At 41.8% G+C, this 25,778-nt stretch overlaps 2 protein-coding genes across 6 annotated transcripts; both read right to left on the bottom strand.

Annotated features, from left to right (window-relative positions):
• Positions 1-3,452: 3,452 nt before the first annotated feature.
• LOC129864021 (V-type proton ATPase 116 kDa subunit a 2-like) lies at positions 3,453-15,714 on the bottom strand. 4 transcript variants are annotated; one of them, XM_055936553.1, is made up of 21 exons: positions 14,983-15,062; positions 14,097-14,166; positions 13,796-13,874; positions 13,265-13,365; positions 12,811-12,948; positions 12,126-12,220; positions 11,900-12,026; positions 11,709-11,791; positions 11,483-11,576; positions 11,107-11,319; positions 10,589-10,739; positions 8,548-8,687; positions 8,274-8,431; positions 6,902-6,992; positions 6,328-6,446; positions 5,988-6,198; positions 5,722-5,841; positions 5,490-5,624; positions 5,276-5,393; positions 4,976-5,147; positions 3,453-4,738 (listed from the first exon to the last, which is right to left on the bottom strand). In XM_055936553.1, exons 3-21 carry the CDS (start codon positions 13,809-13,811, stop codon positions 4,636-4,638), a joined length of 2,385 nt encoding a protein of 794 aa, XP_055792528.1. In that variant the 5' UTR covers positions 13,812-13,874; positions 14,097-14,166; positions 14,983-15,062; the 3' UTR covers positions 3,453-4,635. The 4 variants fall into 4 exon arrangements, with proteins under 4 accessions (XP_055792528.1, XP_055792524.1, XP_055792525.1 ...); XM_055936549.1 differs by lacking the exon at positions 14,097-14,166 and having other exon boundaries at positions 14,983-15,714; XM_055936550.1 differs by lacking the exon at positions 14,097-14,166 and having other exon boundaries at positions 5,505-5,624; positions 14,983-15,714.
• A 976-nt stretch (positions 15,715-16,690) lies between these two features.
• Positions 16,691-19,049, bottom strand: LOC129864020 (NF-kappa-B inhibitor-like protein 1). 2 transcript variants are annotated; one of them, XM_055936547.1, is made up of 5 exons: positions 18,899-19,048; positions 18,452-18,759; positions 18,250-18,362; positions 17,959-18,070; positions 16,691-17,868 (listed from the first exon to the last, which is right to left on the bottom strand). In XM_055936547.1, the coding sequence occupies exons 2-5, from the start codon at positions 18,723-18,725 to the stop codon at positions 17,279-17,281; spliced, it is 1,089 nt and encodes a 362-aa protein (XP_055792522.1). In that variant the 5' UTR covers positions 18,726-18,759; positions 18,899-19,048; the 3' UTR covers positions 16,691-17,278. The 2 variants fall into 2 exon arrangements, with proteins under 2 accessions (XP_055792522.1, XP_055792523.1); XM_055936548.1 differs by having other exon boundaries at positions 16,691-17,865; positions 18,452-19,049.
• Between the last annotated feature and the right edge of the window lie 6,729 nt (positions 19,050-25,778).

The raw sequence follows: 25,778 nt of genomic DNA, 5'->3' as shown, positions 1-25,778 counted from the left end.
TTTCTACCGTTTCTTCTTCTTCTTCTTTGATATTATGGTGGTCCGCAAACAAATGTTAAAGGTGCATGCCGCCACCTATTGTATTGGTTGTGTTTCAGCCTGCTATTCTGTAGTATGAATTCATTACAATTGTGAAAGAAATATAAATACAGTACCAGCCAAAAGATTGGATACCTACTCATTCAAGGGTTTTTCTTTATTTACACTATTTTCTACATTGTAGAATGATAGTGAAGACATCAAAACTATGAAATAACACACATGGAATCATGTAGTAACCCAAAAAGTGTTAAACAAATCAAAATATATTTTTTATTCTTCAAAGTAGCCACCCTTTGCCTTGATGACAGCTTATGCACACTCATGGCATTCTCTCAACCAGCTTCACCTGTAATGCTTTTCCAAAAGTCTTGAAGGAGTTCCCACATATGCTGAGCACTTGTTGGCTGCTTTTCCTTCACTCTGCGGTCTACCTTATCACAAACCATCTCGATTGGGTGGAGGTCTGGTGATTGTGGAGGCCAGGTCATCTGATGCAGCACTCGATCAGTCTCCTTTTTGGTCAAATAGCCCGTACACAGCATGGAGGTGTGTTGGGTCATTGTCCTGTTGAAAACCAAATGATAGTCCCAATAAGCGCAAACCAGATGGGATGGCGTATCACTGCAGAATGCTGAGTTAGCCATGCTGGTTAAATGTGCCTAGAATTCTAAATAATTCACAGACAGTGTCCCCAGCAAAGCACCCCCACACCATCACACCTCCTCCATGCTTCACGGTGGGAACCACACATGCAGAGATCCTCCGTCCACCTACTCTGCGTCTTACAAAGACACGGTGGTTGTAACCAAAAATCTCAAATTTGGACTCATCAGACCAAAGGACAGATTTCCACCGATCCAATGTCCATTGCTCGTGTTTCTTGGCCCAAGAAAGTCTCTTCTTATTGGTGTCCTTTAGTAGTGGTTTCTTTGCAGCAATTCGACCATGAATTGCTGCAAATGCTGCCGAGTGGTGCAGCGGTCTAAGGCACTGCTTCTCAGTGCAAGAGGCGAGAGGCGTCACTACAGTCCCCGATTGGGAGTCCCATAGGGCGGCGCACATTTGGCCCAGCGTTGTCCTGATGGCCTGATTCACACAGTCTCCTCTGAACAGTTGATGTTGCGATGTGTCTGTTACTTGAACTCCGTGAAGCATTTATTTGGGCTGCCATTTCTGAGGCTGGTAATTCTAATGAACTTATCCTCTGCAGGATAACTCTGGGTCTTCCTTTCCTGTGGCGTTCCTCATGAGAGCCAGTTTCATCATAGCGCTTGATGGTTTTTGCTACTTCACTTGAAATTCTTGAAAATTTCTGTATTGACTTAAAGTAATGATGGACTCTCGTCTCTCTTTGCTTATTTGAGCTGTTCTTGCCATAATATGGACTTGGTCTTTTACCAAATAGAGCTATCTTCTGTATACCACCCTTACCTTGTCACAACACAACAATTTGGCTCAAACGCATTAAGAAGGAAAGAAATTAAGCTGGTTGAGAGAATTCCAAGAGTGTGCAAAGCTGTCATCAAGGCAAAGGGTGGCAACTTTGAAGAATCTGAAATATAAAATATATTTTTATTTGTTTAGCACTTTTTTGGTTACTACATGATTCCATATGTGTTATTTCATAGTTTTGATGTCTTCACTATTATTCTACAATGAGAAAATAGTAAAATAAAATAAAAACCCTGGAATGAGTAGGTGTGTCCAAACTTTTGACTGGTACTGTATATATTTTTTGCCCTATTGCCCTACCAACTAACACTGCACCCATTACAACCTCACCACTATTCCACTACTTTGGCTCTATCAATAATCCCCAGTTTACAATTGGCTCATTCATCCCCCTCCTCTCCCCTGTAACTATTCCCCAGGTCGTTGCTGCAAATGAGAACGTGTTCTCAGTCAACTTACCTGGTAAAATAACGGTAAAATAAAATAAAATAAATAAAAAATCTGATCCGACTCCAGGCCAGCAGCCTGGGAGGACTAAACACTATAGTTCAAAACATCTTGTAACACTTCTGCAGTAAAATATCGTACACCCAAGTACTTCTCTGCAGCTGCCACCACAACATCTATCCTCTGTGATTTACATTCCATTTCTGCTGTACAATTGATGACCATGGCCATGAACGCCAAAAAAACAACCTTCCTGAAAGACATTATTCCCATCCCTCTCTATTGGACTTGGCCTACTCACAAGGATCTTCTTAGAATCCCTCACCCTGGGCCCCATCTTCCTCTACTACTCTTCCTCTACACCTTCTGCACTACTGTGATCCTGGCACCCTCAACCTGCCTTTCTCTCACCAGACACCTCTGATCTCCAGTACCATGGGTACCCCTACAGTTTATACACACAACTTTTTCCATCAATACTATACACTCCTTTGTCTCATGTCCGCCTGCACACTTCTCATGTCTAAGAATCTCCCTCCTACACACTGATGCTTCTACGACCATTCATTTTATTAATATCTAATTTTAAACCTAATCCTAACCTCAATCCTAACCTGTTTTCATGAATTTTTACGATATAGCCAATTTTCACTTTGTGGCTGTGGTAACTAGTCAAAACCCTGAGGACTGGACACAGTCAAAGGTAGTCTATTATATTGACAAGATAGTCAAGTGACTGCTCCAACAATGGAAATAGATGTCCTCAAAGATGTAAGATTAGGTGGGACCATTCTAGCCAATGAGAGGGCAGATACAAATGTGAACAACAGGCCATAGAGATAGAGGACTCATCTTTGTATCTGTGCCATTATGCTGTCTGTGACAGCATGGGCAGCACCATTGAAGCTATCTTTATTTTAAAGTAATACATTTTCTTCTTCATTGGCTGATTTCTCCCAACTCATAGGAATCCTCACTCAGTTGACTACTTTAAAATGGCGGAAGCCCTCAATGGCAATGTTCATGCTAAAATGGGTTATATCCATGATGAATCTTCTATCTAGCTCTATGCCAACAGGCATTAATATTAATATATTACGTTTTTTTTTTTCAAAGTTGAGAAATGCCACATGCGTCCATTTATATCAGTGCATTCCTAACATCCAAACCATTACAAAACATATATTCAATCAAATAACCCTCACATGGCAAATTGGCAATTATATTTTTTGTTGACCAAATTTGACACTATCATTGACCGCCATACAAAAATGCCTAATTTTGTAGGCTTATTTTCGTGGGCAGATTTTGAGCTGAGTAAAAGTTCTCGCTTCGCCTCTTCCTCTCTGAAATACTTCAGTAAAAGTGTGAATGGACATGGCATCAATCTGAAGAAAACTTTAATCCACACAGGAACTTGTAAATCAACTACCTGGAATACCTATTGTATTCATGGCATATTAAATTAGATATATTTACAAGATCTAGAAAATGTCATTGATTAGTCTGTATTCATGGTATTGAACATTGACTCTTTATTTGCTGGCATTTGTGCATCACATCCAAAAACTAGTTCTAAAAAAGGATTAAGATCCTAGCTTCTTAAAAAGACATAAATAAATACATGTAGCTAAATGACATGAATCATGATGATACCAGTAATCCATTTACCAACTAGCAAATAAATTGCACCTCCCTTCACTACAGACACAATCCAGACGGATCAACAGTCCATGGTCAGAGTCCAATTAATGTCTACAAAAATTATAATTTGAGCTTCAAGTCAACTTCAGTGGATGTCCTTAACCACCAACATTTAAACAAATATTTCAAGCCTGTGCAATTTGTCTTGGTGTAAGTATCTCCTAACATTTGGCATCGTCAGAGTAATAGTTATCAGTGAAAATGCTGACTTTTATTGTACAATCATTTCTGCATTGTTCTTTGAAAAGTGCTCTGTGGCAATGTCCTCTGCAAAAATTCGTAATTGATCTGTCATCTTTTATCCTCCCCGAAATGCCACAAGGAGTGTATAATGGCAAAACCAGAGGAACATATGTTCTACAAGTTTACAATTCATTAGACAATACTATTTCTTCAGAGTTGTATTCATGTGGATAAGCACTGTGAAAAACTGCACAATTAGCAGCCATGACATTCACATTTGTCATTATTACAATTAGAAATTGTTAATGGCACTAGAAATCAGGATATTTGATAAGACCTCCAGTCCTTTACGTTTTGAATCTCTATATTTTTTCTTCTTCTGTACTTTAAAGTTGCCTCGGATGAATATGAATCAAGTAATAAATTAACTTTAAAAAAAAATAATAATAATAATCTTCTACAAAAAGCAAATAAAATGCTCAAAGCCACCAAATTGACTTAAAGTGACCACTATATGAGATGCATCAATTCATCCAGAATATTACAAAGTACATATCAACAGACCTAGATGAAAGTTTTTGAATCCCACTGAATTGAGGTTAGCTGGATATGGACGCAATGATGATGTAAGGAAGTCAGTGCAGCCAATAGTGTCAAAAGTCATATGCTGAAAGACTTTGCTACAAGTCATCCCACCACTGCTCTGCAGTTTCTCCTCTTCATCAGTATGCCATCTTGCTCTAACTCAGAGCATCCTTCCTGGTACATGTTTTCCTGTTCAAATCCAGTGAATCTGGTTGTTGCTGGTCACAGTAAACCGTCCTGCTCAAAGACTGAGGGCAGGGCAGAGAAGTCGAAGGGGGCAAACTTGATACCCGTCCCATGATAGAACTTATTCTGGAACTCCACCCTACAAAGGAGAGCATTCACATATGTAAACAACCAGTATGAATGCATGCATGAATAAATGTCTGAGTGAATAATTAGAAGAGAGTTAAAGATAAAAAAAAGTATACCGAGTAGGTGACCACTGGGGAATGAGAGAGTATGTGAGAGTGGATGTGTGATTAACAGAGAGTGATTGATTGACTGACAGAATGAGTCATTCAGTAAGGCATCATTTGGTTAAGTATAAAGATAGACTCACCAGTGCAGCCGGAGGGCATGGAGGAATGCGGAGAGCCCTTCCATGACAAGCAGGATGGACACAGTGAGCACAGCGAACAGGCTGAACACTGGTACCAGAAACAGCACCCCAAGTCTGGAGGTCATCCTCAGGCCCAGACGCATCACCATGGCCCACAGCACCTCGGAAAGCTCTGACAAACACATAGATGGACACACAGTAAGAGGGAGATTTATGAATCAATATCTGAACATGGAGACAGTAATTGATAGTAATTGCCCCCCTGTGGCCTTTTAAAGGTGTAGTGAGTACGATCCTTACGAGCATGGGCCAAACTGAGGGCCCAGAGACGTAGGTAAGACGCCGTGTTGGAGATGCAGCCCAGGCAATACTCTATGGTGTGGATGGCCTGGTGCAGGAACACATCCCCAAAGTCAAACTGAAAGATGTACAACACATTGACTAGATAGAAAGGCAACAGTGATGACTGAAATCCAACTGCTCTTACTCAAATATTTATATGAGATGTATGTACAGTTGCGGTTTTGACCTCCTTAGGCTGGGTGTCCCTGCTGGTCATGAGGTCATCAAATCCCTCTTCCTCATCATCAGCGTAAGCTGGTGCTTGGGACATATCATCCTCACTCACACGCCGAACTCTCTCATAACCCTAAAATACAGCCAACAGACATTAAAATGCACATATATTATTCACTAAAAACACATGGGTAACAAACTCATGACACGACTCTTTCCACCATACTCACCCTGCGCAATCGCAGGCTCTTCCCTCCACGGTGCAGCCAGTAGAGGTAGACAGGTTTTCCTATCAGCAGCACAGGCACACACAGCAGAGCCACCACCACCAGGAAGACCTGCAGCCCAGTCTGTGGAGCAAAATACATAGGGTCAAACACAGAGCCACATGTACAGAGATGGTCAAAAGAGACATTCAGAGATTCAGATAGACATGCTGAGAAAACCCAGAGTCAGGGGGGACACTCTGAATCATGACTCCGTCACTAACACCCACCTGTCCGGTGTAGAGAGGGGTGTTGTCCCCTCCCTGCATTAGGAACATATTGATGAAGTGGATGAGGATGCTGGGGGCCAGGCGGGAGTCACGTGCACCAAACGCCAGCCACTTGTAGATGATCATGAAGACCAGGTAGCCAAAGAGACACAGCAGGAACAGCAACTCAGGGAGGAACAGCAGGTAGATGTTGAACCTCTGTTTGAAGTGCCTGGATAAATGGAAGAGAAGAGGGAAGGGAAGGGGAAGAACGAATTTATATAAATGTAGAGGAACTCTTTCTGATGTTTTGTATTCCACAGTAGTGACTACTGTTAGGATCCACTAACTGGTCACTCACAGATGGTTGAAAACACTGAGCACCACCCCAAAGCTCATGTGCATGACCCCTATGATGACAGACATCTTCATCTTGTAGGAGTTCAGGAAGGACAGGCGATTCACTGCCATGTTCCATATCTGTAGGTGTGATACAAAGCATAACATGAACATAACATCAGACAATATCAATACCTGTGTCACGTCTACCCCCGCTCCCCCCTCCGCACTCAATGTCGCCGGTCTACTAACCACCGGTCCTGGCAACACATCATTACATCACCTGGCAACCATCCTTACGCACACCTGCGCCTCATCTTTAGGCACACCTGGACATCATCACTTCCCTGATTTATTTAGCATTCTGTTGTTGTTACCCATCAGGCGGTATTGTTTATGTGTTCATGTTCAGATGCTACGCTTGTTTGTGTATTCACTTTATGTTCATTCGTATTAAACTCACAGACTGCACCTGCTTCCTGACTCCCTGCGTCTTCGTTACAATCTGGATATTTGAGATCAGTGAAAGGCACAAGGAAGAGTATAATTGTGTGTAGCATCAAACTATTTATTTGTGTCTGTGCATGTATACTCACAGGATCAATGCCAAAAGGGTATGGTCCAACGAAGACACCACTGACATTAGGATCAAGGATGAGCAAAGTATTTGTTTGGAGTGTTTCATTTCTGGAATAAAAGGTGAAGATGAGTACAATAACCTCAGCCAGTTACTGCTAAATGAAACTACACATTTACAGGTACACTACCGTTCAAAGGTTTGCGGTCACTTAGAAATGTCCTTGTTTTTGAAAGAAAAGCACTGTTTTTTTGGGGGTCTATTAAAATAACATCAGATTGATCAGAAATACAGTGTAGACATTGTTAATATTGTAAATGACTATTGTAGCTGGCAACGGATAAAAAATAAATAATTAAGGAATATCTACCAGTCTCAACAGCGAAGAGGCGACTCCGGGATGCTGGCCTTCTAGGCAGAGTTCCAGTGTTGGTGTTCTTTTGCCCATCTTAATCTTTTATTTTTATTGACCAGTCTGAGATAAGGCTTTTTCTTTGCAACTCTGCCTAGAATGCCAGCATCCCTGAATCGCCTCTTCACTTTTGACTTTGAGACTGGTGTTTTGTTGGTACTATTTAATTATGCTGCCAGTTGAGGACTTGTGAGGCGTATTTTTCTCAAACTAGACCCTCTAATGTACTTGTCCTCTTGCTCAGTTGTGCACTGGGGCCTCCCACTCCTCTTTCTATTCTGGTTAGACCCAGTTTGCTCTGTTCTGTGAAGGGAGTAGTACACAGTGTTGTATGAGATCTTCAGTTTCTTGGCAATGGAATAACCTTAATTTCTCAGAACAAGAATAGACTGACGAGTTTCAGAAGAAAGTTCTTTGTTTCTAGCCATTTTGAGCCTGTAATCTAACCCACAAATGCTGATGCTCCAGATACTTGTAAGGGGTGCGTAACTGGTGGCAGGGAAGTCAGACGCAGGAGAGCAGAACTAGGTAATAGCCGGAGCAGTTTAATTGCAAAACCAACGGCATAAAGAATAACAAACATGGGTACAAAACCCGTTGCGCACCAGTAAACATGTGCACAAGCACTTACAACAAACAATTCCACACAAAGACATGGGAGGGAACAGAGGGTTAAATAGACAACAATTAATGAGGGAAATGAAAACCAGGTGTGTAGGAAAACAAGTGGAAAGTGGATCGACGATGGCTAGAAGACCGGCGACTCCGACCGCCCGAACGCCGTCCGAACAAGGAGAGGAACCGACTTCAGTGGAAGTCGTGACAATACTCAACTAGTCTAAAGGCCAGTTTTGTGGTTTTCTTTCAAAAACAAGGACATTTCTAAGTGACCCCAAATTTTTGAACGGTAGCGTACATTGACAAAAATGTACGTGCGTACTGTGCTTGTGCATGTTTTTGTGTGTTAGTTTAGACTCACGTCCACTGCTGATCTGTGAACATAGCCCTAACACTCCAGCCTGAGCCAAATATGTTGAGTGACTTGGAGAAGCAGTCATTGTAGATCAGCCCCGTGTACACAGAGAAAAGGCCCATCATTAGTATGATATAACGTCCCTCGAAGAACATTGTCCAGATCTGAGGACAACACAGAAACCAATATTAATGGAAATCTATCAATTTACGCAGCAAAATCAAGATGACCACAAAAACGCAGTCGAATGTGATAGAAATTTCTCTTTAAACGTTCTTACCTCATTATCAGAGCGCTTGCGCTTGTGGCTCTTCTCTGTCAGCACCATCCACAGGGCAAAGCATGCCATGACCATGCCGTGACCAAGGTCCCCAAACATGACCGCAAACAAGAACGGGAACGTAATGATGGTGTAGGGGGCTGCCAATCAGAGATAAACATGATCAGCATGGACAACTTTGCTGGCTTTCATTCAGTCCTATGTAACTTTGCTCAACCTGACCTGTCTGCATTACATGAAGTGGTTAGTCGTACTTCGTACTTTTGGATCCATGCTTTTTAAATCTGGAAGCTGATTTCATAGCTGAACCACTTACATATCTGTTCAATCTAACCCTGGAATGTAATGAAATTCCAAAGATCTGGAAATCAGCATTTGTCCTACCACTTTTAAAAGGGGGAGATCCAACTCTTTTAAATAATTATAGGCCAATTTCAAAGCTGTCACCCCTGGTGAAAATATTTGAAACCCTTGTAAGTGAACAGCTAAAAGAGTTTTTATTTACTAACTCTATTTTATTAATGTACCAATCGGGCTTCAGGAAGAAGCATAGCACAATTACAGCAGCCATGAAGGTTTTAAATGATATCACTGAAGCCCTTGACAAAAAACAGCACTGTGTCTCACTTTTTATTGATCTCTCTAAGGCTTTTGATACAGTTGATCATGCTATACTAAGGCAGAGATTGTTGAGTGTAGGTCTTTCGGAGCATGCAGTTGCATGGTTTGCTAACTATCTGTCTGATAGAACTCAGTGCACTCAATTGAATGGGCTTATATCTGTTAAATTGTCTGTCCTTAATGGTGTGCCCCAAGGCTCTGTACTTGGTCCTCTCTTATTCACTATTTATATAAATGATTTAGACAAAAATGTTCAAAATGCACAACTTCATTTTTATGCTGATGATACTGTTATTTACTGTTGTGCCTCGTCTCTTACAAAAGCTTTCCAGAACTTGCAAAATGCTTTTTATACTGTTCAACATACCTTGTGTCAATTGAAGCTTATCCTCAATACTGACAAAACTAAACTAATGGTGTTTTCTAATGCAAGAAATAGACCTCTGAACCTTTCCCTATTACTACCTGTCAGGGCAAGGAGATTGAGGTTGTAACCTCATATAAATATCTTGTAATTCTAATTGATGACGGCCTCTCTTTTAAATTACATATTCAACAACTTACAAAAAAATTGAAGCTGAAATTGTGATTTCATTTTAGGAATAAGGCCTGTTTTTCTTTTGAAGCCAGAAGGAGGCTAGTATCAACTACATTTATGCCTTTACTACACTATGGGGAAATTTTATATATGAATGCTTCCGCTCAGTGTTTGAGATCAATTGACACTCTTTACCATGGCACTTTGAGATTTATTTTAAACTGCAAAACCCTTACGCACCACTGCACTTTGTATACCAGGGTTGGCTGGCCTTCTCTAGTCACTCATAGGCTCAGTCACTGGTATACTTTTATTTACAAAGTCATTTTGGGTTTACTACCTTTTTATTTGGGCATTTTTATTGTTCAGAAATGTGGTGGGTACTCTCTTTGTTCGCTGGACTTTATCCTGCTAACTGTTCCAAATGTCCAAACTGAATTTGGTAAAAGGTCTTTTATGTACTCTGCGCCATCGTCTTGGAACACCTTACAAAATAATTTTAAACTGGAAGAACTTGTCCCGATTGGTGTTTTTAAATTACTGATGAAGGATTTTGAGGCTGATTCCCTGACCTGTCAATGTTTTTAATTTGCTGTTTTTGATTTTGTTATACTCTTGTGAATTCAATGGTTTTTACTAGATTACTTGTAGTTTTTCATGTTGTCTGTCTGTAATTTTTGTAATGACTTGGTGCTGCCTATGTTGGCTAGGACGCTCTTGAAAAAGAGATTTTAAATCTCAATGAGCCCTTCCTGGTTAAATAAAGGTTAAATAAAATAAAAAATAATAAAAGTGCTCAGCTGAGCTTGCCTAAATATTGTGTCTGAAGTGTTCCAAACTAGCTTACCTGTAGGTCTGTCTGTGAACTGTATTTGTACTCACCTGGACTAACCTCCCTGTAGTCTCCAACCCCATAAGCCTCTACGATACTCTGAAAGCCAGAGGTGAACTTGTTTGTTCTCAAGAGCGTAGGCGGAGTGTCGTTGCTTGGGATTCGGTTTACAAAGGATGGTACAGTGGCGTCACCTTTTCTCTGATAAGGGAAAAATCCATCTATTACATTTATACACTACTGCCAGATTTGACTAAACAAACTGTATCTGTAGCAGGTTAACATTTATTGGAATGACTCACGTACTGGAGGCAGCTCTGCAGAGTGGTGACTATCTGGCACAGCCACAGTCATAAAATCAGATTTTAAACCTAACCCTTACCTTAACCACACTGCTAACCCTAATGCCTAACCGTAACTTTAAATTAAGACCAAAAAGCAAATGTTTGTTTTCATGAATTTTTACAATATGGCCAATCTAGTGGAAATCGATCAGGACAAGACTCATCCCAATAAATGTCGACGTGCGTATCTGTAGGACTACAGCATCCTCAACAGCCTCACTCACCGAGCCTTCCTCCAACGCCCCCCGCAGGTTGGTCAGGTCATTGACAGGGCACCACACCTCAGCTATGAGACACTTGTTGGTGACGTCAAAGCTACACAGGTTGAGGATGTGGTAGATAGCCTTCATCTTCTTCACCTGCACTACCCAGGTGAAGGCTGACTCGGAGGCCTTCTGCAGCACCTGCCTCAGGTACTCCTCAGTGCGGTGGAGCACCTGGTGAAGCCAGTGGACATTTACAAGATGTTGCACGTTCAAGCATTTGCATGTAGTCTTATTACTAGTGTTAATGCAAATCATCTAGCCATCCTCTGTCATACTTTGTTTGGGCTTTGCCTCAACATGACATAGACATAAAAAAACAGAGACATATACATACATTGTTTAAGTCCTGGATGCGTGTCCTTAGGCTGTCCATCACATCTGCCCTCTCCTCGTCGTTCTCAGGGTGGGGGTAAAGGTGACAGTGGTAACTGGAAGAAAATAATAAAAAATATAATTGTGGCCTGATACAGATCAATGACAGACAGGTTTGTCAGATGATGCAGATCTGATGCTGATAATGGATGATTTTGTCTGTTTTGTGAAGGCAAAAGTACACTTACCAATCACAGATCTTCTGGACCTTCTGTCCAATCTGGTCACCCCAGAATGAGATGAGGAACACCACATTTGTGCTGATCTCACCCTGAAAGGGACACACACATGACATGTATAGTATTCCTCTTATTATGACATTAATTGATATGGTGGACATAGCAATACGAATTTGAGGAATCTATCTATTTCTACTCACCGTGTCCAGGTCAGCGAGGCTCTCGCCCAGCTCTGCATAGCTGAGGATAGTGTAACCCTTACACACCCTCCACAACATGCGCTCAAAGGCCTCCACCTTCACCCGGTGGATTAGACCTGACACGAACCTACAGCCAAGAGGAATACTTTACTATTCAGAACTCAAGCTGATTCTGAATGTGATTAGCTACACATAATGTGAGTGTCTATTTCTCTGTTAAACTCACCCCAGCTTGGCTCCCAGTCTCTGCATACCAGTGCAGCCTGCAGAGTCTGACTCAATGGATTGGAACTCTTCATACTGGGGGCCAAGGACCTCATGCTGCATACAAGGAAAGGCCAGGTTAGCATTATCAACACACAAACACCAGTAGCCTGGATTTAATTAAACAGATTGGTAATTCTTTAAAAAATTGGTACTGATTAAATAAAATGGTATTTAAGTAGTTTTTAAATGTTAATTTACTAGTTTATAGATAGTTTGTAAATCTGTACTTGCAAAGTTATTACATAATGGTTGAACTTCATTGCTACACCTATTGTCAAGTGTAGCCTATAATCTGCAAGCTAAAAACCATGCATCATAGGCTGTGGAATCACATGACCAAATTACATATTGTGTTCATTGTTCAAAGTCAGGTGACATTCATGCGCGTGGTGTGACCGTATCATGTCAGAACGGTCTCTGCTTCACCCTGTCTTATTCCAGGTTATGGGAACTCACATTGAGAGGACAGCAAGAGCCAAAATATGGTGTCACTGTCAACAAACAAATGCGTCTGGGAGGGCAATAGAGCAAAGGATGAGTCTGATAAGAGTATGCGTTACTTAAATGGCATGAGGTAGTTATGAGGCGAGGTCATGTGATAGTAGAGTGTATGGTGTAAATAGACATGATAACCTGGCACTAACCCGGGAGCGGCTGTGTACGAAGGTGCGCGTGATCCTCAGCATGTGTGTGTACTCAGTCAGCTCCAGAAGATTCCGCTGCAGCTTCTCTTTGTTCCTGGCCACCTCACTAAGCTCCACCTCCAGCCTCTGGAGCTGCTCCTGGGGGACCACAGCAGACAGACCATACACAGTCAACTCCCCTTAACCACAGCAGAGAGACCACACACGGTCAACTCCCCTTGACCACAGTAGAGAGACCACACACGGTCAACTCCCCTTGACCACAGCAATCATATGGGAATCAGTTCCCCTCAACCATTATTAACACAAAATCAATACCCTAAACCCTGCTCAATACTATCTCGAAACATTTACCAACTCAGCGATTCAACCTAAATACAGTGCACTCAATGGCAGTGCCCATCAACCACATCACTCACTTGTTTTTACATGACAAACAGCATCTCAGACCTACCATGATCTCAAGGACATGTTTGGGGGGAGGGGCGACTGGACAGATTTCGTCATCTTCTGGCACGGCAATATTTGCCTTTCGGATTTCCCTCAAAAGGTACCCTGTCCAAAGAAAAAAAAGGTGAAAAAATAGTTATTGTTTAATCAGTTAAACAAACACTGACTGAGCACATAAGAACACACAATCATTATGGGAATCTGTTGAAACATCCACATTTAGAAAACCCAGACACGTTTGATCAAAACATAAAGAGGCCTTGCTAAAAATATTTGTGGAGGAATAACTGAGATCTATATCTAGCACAAAGCTAGTCTTTCACAGCAAAAAATATATATCATTAGCTGATAATACATTCTCCTGCTGTTGCCATCACTATATTTAGCATGACTTGTAATTCAATCCGACTGCATGGCTGTTACCAAAAGCAATCTGTCATTCTGTAGAGTAGATCAGAGCCTGATCAAACCCCACCAGTAAATCAAACGTATGGTGGTAGTAGTCCTGCTTTAGTGTCCCTCTCAATGACCTCACCCAGAATTCTCTCCATCTCCTCGCATCTCTTGATTTCGCTGACGAAACGGCGCTGGAACGAGTTGACACTGGGGTTGAGCTGAAACCAGAGGAGCACAGTGGTTAGGTGACAGTGCCAGGTGGACCAATGCTCACACCATGGAATTCATCAAAAATATGCCTTTCCAGTCCATTATTTTCTATTCTGCAGAATGTATCACTCAAATATCAACATTTAATTTTGAAAGATCGAAATCCATTGCTTTTAAAATTCAGGCCAGGTCAGTTCAATTAGACTAAACAAACCATGTGACCAAGGTACCTGGGTAAGATGTTTTTGGAGCCCCCGAATCTAGTCAGACCACACAGCTGCATTGAGACCTCCATCAATACTACCAGCCAATCACAGAATAGGGGGAACAACGATATGTGATCCAATTAGGCTTTTAATGGTGTGCTTAATTAGCTTGTGCTACTTCTTTGACAAGTAATTGGTCAATAAGTATCACATTAACTGGACTGATAGACACACTTATGATTCATGATGATAGACAGACACAAGTAGGATGAATGATGATAGACAGACACATGTAGGTTGAATGATGATAGACAGGCACAAGTAGGATGAATGATGATAGACAGACATATGTAGGAAGAATGATGATAGACAGACACATGTAGGATGAATGATGATAGACAGACACAAGTAGGATGAATGATGATAGACAGACATATGTAGGAAGAATGATGATAGACAGACACATGTAGGATGAATGATGATAGACAGACACATGTAGGAAGAATGATGATAGACAGACACATGTAGGTTGAATGATGATAGACAGGCACAAGTAGGATGAATGATGATAGACAGACATATGTAGGAAGAATGATGATAGACAGACACATGTAGGATGAATGATGATAGACAGACACAAGTAGGATGAATGATGATAGACAGACACAAGTAGGATGAATGATGATAGGCAGGCACATTTAGGATTAAGGACGGGTGCACTGGCAGTCTTGTAACATACACATAGATGCAGACTGACAGGCAGGCAGACAGACAGACACACAGAGAAAACGTTTGGTCCAGACATAATTGACAACTGACAGGTGTCTGTCGAGCCTATGTACAGACTTGCAATGCAATAATACCAGCACAAGTGTATATCAGTTAGGCCTGCCAACTGACAACTACTTACATCTCGAAACTCGACCAGACCCATTTCTCCCAGCTCACTTATGCAATCGTATGCAGAACCGGACTGCAGAAACAACTGCACCAAACACATCTCCTCACTTCGGAACACCGAGCCCATTTTATCTGCCACCGGCACCTTGCTGACGAAATCTCCGGCCTAGGCCTATTAATTTACACTACGTGAACTGTAGCAGTTGCCTAGTTGCTTGCGTTCAATAAATCATAACAAAGCGACAACACAACTCTGTCGGTTTCTACTATGCCACGTTTCACAATAACGTTTCCGAAAATTAATACATCGTATCGAGTATGAGCTCTCTCAATGTTGCTAAATTACTCTGCCTGGTGACAGTAGCCGTCTTAGTTATTTAATCGATAATAGCGCTCGAGTCCTTAGATCCCCTAAATTATGAATACACTATACAAAGAATACACTATAACCCACCCTAACCCTTCTATCGCTTTGCACCTATTTTATCGAGCGAGCCACATACTACGCGTCATCCTGTACCTTTAATAGCTGTCGCTATCACAACGAGTCAACTCTATCCCCGTCGCAATGCTGGGCAAGACTGCTCATTATGCAAAACAAAAAGAATATATATATATATATATATATATATATATATATAATCAGTCGTGCCATAAGATAATATCCCAAAATTATACAAAGAAAAAGTACAAGTTAAACTGTGGGTAAATATAAATACAGCCTTGTTCCCAGTACATCGGCCACCTATAGCGACAGATTGCGCCTGGTTGCCAGATATTTTTCTTTCAACACTGATCTTTAGACTTTACATAGGGCGTTAGTTTTAAAAGTTATTCTTACACGTATATAAAGATAGGGTATAGACTACTACACCCACAGTCTATACACTCAAATATGACCACATTTTGATTGCGAAATTACTAATGCGCAAACACCACATTATTCTCGATAAAGCTTATGAACCCTTGTGGCAAGAGAGAAATAAACACATCCAGTAGTAGGCCTAGTACAGTCAATATATTTTTCTATAACATTTCCAAAAACACGGAGAATTGTAGATTAATTCCCATTTAATGTGTATTAGTCTATATTTACTTCAAGAAATTGTCACTTTTCTGATAGCCTGTATGGAGACTAATACATCGGGACTAATAAACACCATAGCTACAATTTGGACCTATTCTGGCAACCAAGGCATCCTATGATTTATTCAATTCCATCATTCAAATTCGGGCCGACCATCTGCCCTTTCTTAGTCTGTGTAGGTTTGTGCGATGATTGTAGATGGTGGTAGAGTCATAAATAATATCCACTAGTTTATAATTTTAAGTCAAGTCAAGTGTATTTCAATCAAACTGTTTACTGTGATGTTTTTTTTTCAGAACCCACTTTGATCTCATCAGCACTTTGCCTTCATGACCAGATTAGAGGGTAGAGTGTAATTGTTCAGTTCGTCATCACCCCAATCCTTAACCCAAATAGCATAATCTATCCAGTTGAGTAACATGTTGAATAAGGCAGACAGGATTTCTGACATCATAGTAACAAGTGTCTTATGACCCACATATTTTTTTCTGCAGGTTTACCATGACATGATCATTTTATTGATGCTAGTAGCAATTACAAAAAAAGTGTTTAGTAAGTGCTTACTAAATAGTGGTATTGGATGTTTTCATCTTGCTTCTTTTTTTTTATATATAATTTTGCACACACGGGCTTTACACAACTTGTTTCAACATTTATTTGTGGGTACAAATATTCTCAGTTCTGACACTTTGTAAATCAGTGACTTAAAAAAATGAAGATTGATGTCCAGTGTCCATCAATGATCCCTAACTCAGCATAACTTTTGCCAAGAATGGATAAATGTTGCACAAAGGTGTGCATAAAGATGAATGGCAATTTGCTGCCAAATGTGCTTCTGCTAAGTATTGATTCAAGCAATAGTTAAGCAATTAAGAAATCACAGGTTATTTGTTTTTAATCAATTGTAGAAATTAAAACTCATGGTATGAATACTTTCACAAGGCACTGTAAACATTTATTTTCTCTAGCAACATCATCTCTTACAAAGTTCTATACTAGTACCAAGAAGTACACAGTCAGAGAAAAATGTAATTCACTTAACATATCAGAAGCTTAGCCAAGTTTATCCAATAAATTAGGTGATTCAAGTGGAGATTTGTTTTGACAGGTCAAAACAACTGACCTCCACTGGAAAGAACCACTGCCCTGCATTTACAGAACCAGCTGTGGCTAAATGACAGACTGTTCAACATCTCAGAAGCCCTTTCCAGTCTAACTGTCACCTGAGGCTCTGAGCCAGTCTATTGAGCTCTTGTGAGAGAGCAGTGACAGTGTTCAGGATCCTCTGCTTGTCTCCATCCTCCAGCCGGGCCCCACAGCGCTGGGCAAACCTATCTGGGTGCCAAACGGCCTGCTGGCGCCGGAGATGTTTACGGAACACTGCAACATCTTTCTTGTCTGCGCCATGCAACATCACCTCCACCATCTCCTCCACTGAACCCTTCGGTGCCGGCCAGGGTATGTCCCCATAACTCAGCTTTGTGGTGACTGCTGCTGCAGTATCAGTGCTGAAGGTAGCTGCACATCGCTCTTCATAGCGCTGTTTTTTCCCCTGACGTGTCTCCTCCTCTTTTCGTGCCGCACGCGCCAGGTACTCTTCATGCTCCCTTTGTAGCCTCTCATGCAGCTCTCTGTTAGCCCGCTCCTCCTCCTCTGCCTCTTTCTTTCCTTTCTTCCTCTTCCCATGAGAGCCTGAGGATGCCAGTCTTTGAGCTTCTGCGTGCCGTTTTGTGACATACTCTTGTCTAATTCTATCTGCCCAGTCTTGAAAGTCCTCCTCAACGGTATCGTCCTCAAATAAATAATCTGCTGTAAGAGAGAAAATAAAAAAAGAGAAGACAAATGGACAATGATCTAAATCAAATCAGATTATTCAGGAGTGAAATCTTGCCACCTTACCATCATATTGTCCAAAGGTTTCTAAGAACTCATCCTGGCATTCTCCAAAAAGCTTCTCCTGCCACTCTTTCTCAGCGTCTTTTTCTTTAGAAGTGTTTCCCTTCGGTGCAGTCTTTTGGAGAAAAGAAAGATTCAGTGCACACAATACAACCATACCCCTAGCTTCATAATTACCAGACTGGTTACCAAATGTAAGTGTGCAAGACTTCTGGATGGTTGTACGAAGTTATGTCCCAGCACTCTCCTAAAACACATATTAGCAACTCATACATATGGCTGAGACATCCATACCGTCTCAAATTTTATCCATTGCAGTAGGTCATGAGGTGTAATTCCTGCATTATTTGGTGCAACCATGGCTTCTGGGCAACTCTTTTGAAGGGGCACTACGAGGTCATCATATACTGGATAAAAAAGATGAACAAGGTTAAGGCATGTTTTTATTATTCTACATATTTTTGTTGTTTAGTAGCTAATATTGGCAGTCCATTACCTATTTTGCCATGTTTCAGAGCCTTGTTAGCAGCAATGTGTAGAGGCGTGTCCCCTTTTTTGTCTTTCAAAAGGATGTCGGCTCCATTTTTCAACAAAAGCCGGAGGATGGCGTCATCACCAAGCGAGCAGGCCAGGTGCAGGGGAGTCCTGCGCTTTTTCCCCTGGGAAAAGTTGACGTCAAGGTCGGAGTGTTTCCGCAAGTATGACTTCAGCTTCATTAAACTGCCCTCTTCCACGTATCTTATCATCTTTTTCTGTGTACGAGTCACCATGACTTGCCTCCGTATGGTGATTTACTGTAATCTGCTGTAACAACAATAGCTAGTAACGTTAGTTGATAATTCAGCTAACGTTACCCAAATTAGCTAGTCAACAACAACAACAAAATAATATCTAGCTATAGCTTGTCATAAAATACCAAAAATGGATGGCGTAATCCTATTACCCGTCTTTGGTGCATAAAGGTTTTTGTCAATTGATTAAGCCAATGTCAATGGCTCGCATCCCCCATTAGTTAGCTAGTTTGCCGATTAGCTGATGCTTGTAACATCGACCAAATTTGAGTTAGCACGGACAAATAACAATGTAACACAAAGTCAATATCGTGGGAAAAGCTCAAATCGATTTCCCGCGTCCTCAAAACCCATTGGATAATAAAGCCAGAGATCCCGCCTCCCTGACCTTTTCTTCCATTGGGGGTTGAGAAAGACGCGAGGAGGATTCAATTGAGATTCCTCCCATGTATATTTCTTCCGAGTCATTCAGTTCCGGGTGGGTTGTAATTCTATATTTAATCACTAAGTGGCGGTATACTGCTATAATCAAAACGTTACATTACTGACTTTATGCACTGCACTTAATTGATATCTTAATCTCTTGCTCTGATTGCTCGTGTTTAAAGTTTATGCAATTATTTTCACCAAGCAGATTGGTAAAACTAACATCTGCTTTTAATCCAAGTGATCATACTTTTCGAGGTAGACCGCTTTAGCAGGGGAGGAACTGGTGATCCCCTGTGCTGCTTTAAATAGCAATGTGAATTTGTGTCATTGATTGATTGTGTGTAGGCAACTGATATAAATCTTATCCATAAATTACATAACATATGATGTAGCTATAGAGCTGAAGTTTGTTGAGCAAGTGTATTTTTCTCTTTTTAATTGTTGGTTGGCCCCCTTACATCTTTATATTAAATTATTTTGGTCTGATCATCGTTTCTCATGTCAAGTTCCTCCTTTCCTCTCATTTTGGGGTTGATGCTCTGCCATGCATCTGTTCTGGAGGTCCTTTCAGTTTACCACCTGTCAGGAAGAGGAGACTATGTAGGCTATGAGAGAGCATCTGTCTTTCTGTGTGTGGGTGTTGTGTAGGTGGGCAGCAGCTAGTTGTTGTCGCAGGCACCAACATCAATGGCGCCAGAAATAACAGAATAACATAACCAAAATGCAGAAATGTGGAACATCAGACTTAATCTCTTTTTTCTTTTACAAGAGTAATTTGTGTTTCAAGTTTCAAAGTTTATTCGCCACGTGTACAGGATACAATGGGTGTAAAATAGTACAGTGAAATTATTACTTTGAGGGCTCTTTCCAACAATGCAGTGATAATAATAATATTTTGTATCTGTGTGTGTGCATTTGAATGTGTGTGTGAGGGAATTTTGATAAACACAGATTTCGCCACACATGTTAATGCCGTCCCCCATTTGTATTAATCGTAACTCATCTGGAAATGTCTATAAATAGTAATCAATGCATACAGTGCATCCGGAAAGTATGCAGACCCCTTGACTTTTTCCACATGTTATTATGTTACAGCCTTATTCTAAAATGGATAAAATTGTTTCCCCCCATCAATCTACACACAATACCCCATATTGACAAAGCAAAAATTGGTTTTTAGAAAATGTTGCACATGTATTAGAAAAACCCCTGAAATATCACATTTACATAAGTAATCAGACTCTTTACTCAGTACTTAGTTGCAGCGATTACAGCCTTGAGTCTTCTTGGGTATGACGCTACAAGCTTAGCACATCTGTATTTGGTGAGTTTCTCCCATTCTTCTCTGCAGATCCTCTCAAGCTCTGTCAGGTTGGATGGGGAGCGTCGTTGCACAGCTATTTTCAGGTCTCCCCAGAGATGTTTGATCGGGTTCAAGTCCGGGCTCTGGCTGGGCCACTCAAGGTCATTCAGAGACTTGTCCCAAAGCCATTCCTGTGTTTTCTTGGCTTTGTGCTTAGGGTCGTTGTCCTATTGGAAGGTGAAACTTCACCCCAGTCTGAGGTCCTTAGCGCTCTGGAGCAGGTGTTCAACAAGGATCTCTCTCTACTTTGCTCCGTTCATCTTTCCCTCGATCCTGACTAGTCTCCCAGTCCCTGCCGCTGAAAAACATCCCCACAGCATGATTCTGCCACCACCATGCTTCACCGTAGGGATGGTGCAAGGCTTCCTCCAGACGTGATGCTTGGCATTTAGGCCAAAGAGTTCAATCTTGATTTCATCAGACCAGAAAATCTTGTTTCTCATGGTCAGAGAGTCTTTAGGTGCCTATGGGAAACTCCAAGCGGGCTGTCATGTGCCTTTTACTGGGGAGTGTCTTCCGTCTGGCCACACTAACATAAAGGCCTGATTGGTGGAGTGTTGCAGAGATGGTTATCCTTCTGGAAGGTTCTCCCTTTTCCCCAGAGGAACTCTGGAGCACTGTCAGAGTGACCATTGGGTTCTTGGTCACCTCCCTGACCAAGGCCCTTCTCCCCCGATTGCTCAGTTTGCCTGGGCAGCCAGCTCTAGGAAGAGTCTTGCTGGTACCAAACTTCTTCCATTGAAGAATGATGGAGGCCATTGTGTTCTTGGGGACCTCCAATGCTGCAGAACTTTTGTGGTACCCTTCCCCAGATCTGTGCCTTGACACAATCCTGTCTCGGAGCTCTACGGACAATTCATTCGATGGGTTGTAGAAACATCTCAAGGATGATCTATGGAAACAGGATGCACCTGAGCTCAATTTCCAGTCTCATTGCAAAGGGTCTAAATACTTATATAAATAAGTTATTCTGTTTATTTTATACATTTGCAAAATTGGTAAAAACTGTTTTTGATTTCTCCTTATGGGTTATTCTGTGTAGATTAATGAGGGGGAAAAAGTAATGTAATCAATTTTAGAATAAGGCTGTAACGAAACAACGTGGAAAAAGTCAAGGGGTCTGAATACTTTCAGAATGCACTGTATTTGTATTACAAACTTACCCTGTGATCAAATAAGGATGGAATCAGCTGAGCTAACTCTTGTCCTAAAGTGCAGCAAACCTCACACATTTGTACCTGTCTCCAGGTCTGTCTGTCTATCAGTGTACCTGTCAGTCCCTGAGATGCAGTAATGTTATGCTCATAGGGCTTGAATGAGTCCAGCTGAACTGCCTCTGTGCTGGGGCTGATGACAGGGGCTTCATTTAGCCCTCTGGTGGGTCTGAGGGAGGGAGAGGCCTTCTGTGCAGAGAGAGGGCTCCCTCACAATGGAGGGGATAGAGAAGGAGATGAAGGGGTGCTTTGTGCCCTGGAGAGGAGGATCTGTTTGGGATAATTCAGTTCCTCACACCCGTAGATCCGGAGTGGTCCCCTAGTCACAACCCCCTTCCACCCTCATGGCTGTCGGAAACGACGTGACTCCTTTAACGATACCCCTCTTGTGTGAAAGCCTTTGAAATGTCAGAGAGAAGGCTCCACACTGTCATCTCAGGTGATTGGGTCACATGCTCACCTCAGGTGTTTGGGTCACATCCTTACTTCTCTGTAGAGACTGGGCTGAAAGCGATAGATGTGATTCTCACTGACAGTCTGTTTCAGCAAGATGAGCTGGATCACCTCCCCCCATACCATTGCCTCAGAGTGGGGTCATGTGCCAGGTTTGATCAGATCATATCACAGTGTTACGTAGCTGTTCCTGCTAACACCCTGAACTCCCATGGGGTTAGGCAGGGCATGCGTCTCTCGGGCCAGGGGAATGAAGCGGAGCGATACTGCTGAAAGACAGGATATCCCTGGACAGGAACCCTTACCTTGCCCCAGCCTCCTCTTGTCTGTCCTGCCTGGCCTGCTGACTCTATCCTGTCCACTGAGGTCCATCACCCTGCAGAGAGGGGGAATGGGGGAGGGGTAAGGCAGGAAGGCAGGGGTCCTACAAGACGTTCCAAGGGTCATCTCCCCATACCGCCAAAGTACAGCTAGGTCTGGCCCCAGGTCCAGTTTGTGGCCTGGGCTACCTTCTCCCCATTGTTCAGGTGGAAGAGAAACATCCACACACTTCCTCTGGATCTGTCTTAGTCTGTTTTTTTTTTCTCTGATTTAGGACAGCTGGAGATATGTGTAATGTATGACATCCCTGTTTTAATAGCATTACCCCATTGTGAAAGATGGCTGGAGTCACTCATAGCAGGTAGAGCAGACTGTTGTGAGGGAAGGGTGTTTGTCTGAAATGGCTCATCTCCTAAACAAGGGTTTGAAGAGGGCCATTTCAATTGTACCATTATTGCCCATAAGGATGTCAAGGCGGTTTTCACACCTCACATGCAAACCACAGCCTTATTTACAACTTTTGTAAAAACACACTCCTGTTAACATGTCAACAAGGAATAAACTCTTATTTGACCCACAGTGTGCTATGGTTGGTAAATATTCCCTGGAGTTTTCCTGGGTGTGGTAACACCTTCCATACAGTCTATCAGGGGCATGTCCACTGATAGCCATTAGGGGCATGTCCACTGATAGCCATTAGGCTTAAGGAGATCATCACTAGGACACTACAATTCTACTACTCTTCCCCTAGTCTAATGACATTCAGTGGTATATTCAAGCCTGACTATTTTCTAAAGGTGAAAGGATTTCTATGCTGTTTGACATTTTACTGTGAGAATGCCTTTGCAGCTTGTGTGTACTGTGTATTTGCCATAATTTGTATTCCATTGGAAATGGGTGACTTGATATCGGTAAGGCAGAGTGGTCTTGCATTTACCACTCATACTACTTGAAAACATTTAAAATAGTTTAAGTACCATTTGATGCTTGCCTTTACCCAGGTAGGGGCTACATTGGTCGTCTAGATGGCTCAGTGGGGTGTTGATGTGTTTATCTTGCAATAGGAGAAGGGGCAAACAAAAAAGATGAAAGATCAGTTACACCAGTGTCATTGCAGAGCTGTGCCTGTATACCTGGATCAATAGCTACAATATACATTATACAGTGTTCATTTTCTTGCCCGTCAGAAAAAAACTTTGTTCATACTGGCGCCACAATCTCAAATTAGTCTGTTTGCTACAGTGTCAGCAAAGCTATGTCGAGAACCTAAGACTAAGGCCTTTGTGGGTCTACAGTAGGGTGGCCATTTAACATTTGAGCTACAGCGGAGTAAGCAGCATCTATGTAAAAAGAAACATGTTGAAAATCTTGCACATGCATAGAAGCTTCATACCTTTAGCTATTGGAAAGAGGGTTCCAGAGAATTCTGATCTGCAGCCATTACGTTTGAGGTAGTGCCCCTTTGAAAATAAAAACTCTGCCCCTGTCTTTCTCTCCTTGTTTTAATTGAGATGTTTGTCTGTACAGTCATTTTGTGAACGTTTTTTGTCATCCAATGCAAAGTCCATTAAGATAATCAAATGAGGGGGGTTTTGAATGGGAAATCCCCATGGTACGGCTGCTGCTGTCATAAATATAGGCCCACTTGAATCTCACACACTGTTATTACATAGGAATGTTGATTTGAAATCTCTTGTGTAATCTATTTTGAAAAGTACTCTACGACATACCATCAATGCCATCTCACATAGGGACCAGAGGGGTGCAGGGAACAGACACACAAATGCTTTTCATGTTACTATGGCTAAATGCCCTCTCTAGCTCAAAGAGAAACCATGTTGCCCAGCATATGCAAGGTTCCGGCCGTGAAATCTGTACAATATGATCAAATTACCTCCATAAAACTTGAAAACCTCAGAGCATAATCTATTCAGATTCTTTCACATATTCTTTCACACCTTTTTTAACCCTTCTTTGACCCTCCCAAGTGGTGCAGCGGTCTAAGGCACTGCATCTCAGTACTAGAGGCGTCACTACAGACCCTGGTTTGATCCCGGGCTGCATCACAATCGGCCGTGATCAGGAGTTTCATAGGGGGGCGCACAATTGGCTCAGCGCTGTCCGGATTAAGGGAGGATTTGGCCGTCATTGTAAATAAGAATTTGTTCTTAACTGACTTGCCTAGTTAAATAAAGGTTAAACAAAATACAATTGTGGAGTCGGCAGATAGGATCCTATTTTTACATGGTGAACGATGCCTGGTGTGTCTGTGGACCAGGTCAGGACAGCTGCTGATGAGGAAGACATGGGGGCTTTGTGTGATGGGTGAAATCTCCTGTCTGATAAATGACCTAACCTGTATCAGATATGAGATTAGTTCATACTGTAGCAGTGATTTCAATCTGTCTATGGGTCTGCGTTCTGTGCGATGGGTTTAGCATGCATGAGAAAGAGGCAGAATGAATGTGTTTGTATTTGTTGGGCTTCTGAAACATGCAAAGAATTCCAACATGGTGGTTTAATGACAGAGCGCATGTTTGGGTTGTAGATTAGAGACAGGGATGAGGTTTTCTAATTGGGAAGAGTTTTGCTAGTGTCTGTACATTTGAGACGACGAGAAATAAACAACAGTGATAAATAACTTCCAACTGGCCTCCAGGGCCACACTTTAACTGTTGAATCAGGTTCAGGCTCCACCAAGCCCAATCTATCCTGTCAACAAAGGCAAATATTGTCTCACAGGAGGAGTGTGGTGTCCATAAGTGACCCAGGATTAGTAGCCCACTCCTCCTATCCCCCCTACGGTCACTGATTATATCCTGAAGCTCATTACAGCCAAATCATTTAATATTGGTGATCGTCTCTTACAGGTCAATGACCCGCTGTACGCACCACGCTTGTTTGCAAATGTCTCAAACAGTATTTACATTATAGTTATTGGCTTGAATTGGATTCAGTGCAAAGCATCCCAACAATGGAACATGATAATAGTACACTACAATATTGGCACTTGTTTCAAACAAGGAGTGAATATTACATATTTTATTTTCAAATAAGCTACTGAAGCTTATATGTTGCTTGAGGGAGAGATGTGGCAGCATGGTTGCAGTGGTTTACATAATTAACATGTAAGTTCTCTGAGAAGATTGTCCTCTGTGAGTTTATACTGTATGTCCAACAAATCTTCAACAAATTTCTGTTAATCGTCTAAGGGGAACAACTGCCGCAAAGGAGCAAAGAAATAAACAAGTT

Source organism: Salvelinus fontinalis, chromosome 10, assembly GCF_029448725.1.
Source record: "Salvelinus fontinalis isolate EN_2023a chromosome 10, ASM2944872v1, whole genome shotgun sequence".
Lineage (NCBI taxonomy): Eukaryota > Metazoa > Chordata > Actinopteri > Salmoniformes > Salmonidae > Salvelinus > Salvelinus fontinalis.
This window is presented reverse-complemented; position numbering and strand designations above follow the sequence as displayed.

Excerpts from the sequence above, each read along its gene's own strand:
- LOC129864021 (XM_055936549.1), bottom strand. The coding sequence starts at position 15,099 with ATGGGCTCGGTGTTCCGAAGTGAGGAGATGTGTTTGGTGCAGTTGTTT. Across the intron at positions 8,688-10,588 it reads CTACAGGGAGGTTAGTCCAG|CCCCCTACACCATCATTACG; the intron begins GTGAGTACAAAT and ends TCTGATTGGCAG. Across the intron at positions 5,148-5,275 it reads CCTCAGTTTGGCCCATGCTC|AGCTTTCCGAGGTGCTGTGG; the intron begins GTAAGGATCGTA and ends TGTGTTTGTCAG.
- LOC129864020 (XM_055936547.1), bottom strand. The coding sequence starts at position 18,725 with ATGGTGACTCGTACACAGAAAAAGATGATAAGATACGTGGAAGAGGGC. Across the intron at positions 18,363-18,451 it reads TCTGAAACATGGCAAAATAG|TATATGATGACCTCGTAGTG; the intron begins GTAATGGACTGC and ends TTTTTTATCCAG. Across the intron at positions 18,071-18,249 it reads AATGGATAAAATTTGAGACG|ACTGCACCGAAGGGAAACAC; the intron begins GTATGGATGTCT and ends TTTCTCCAAAAG.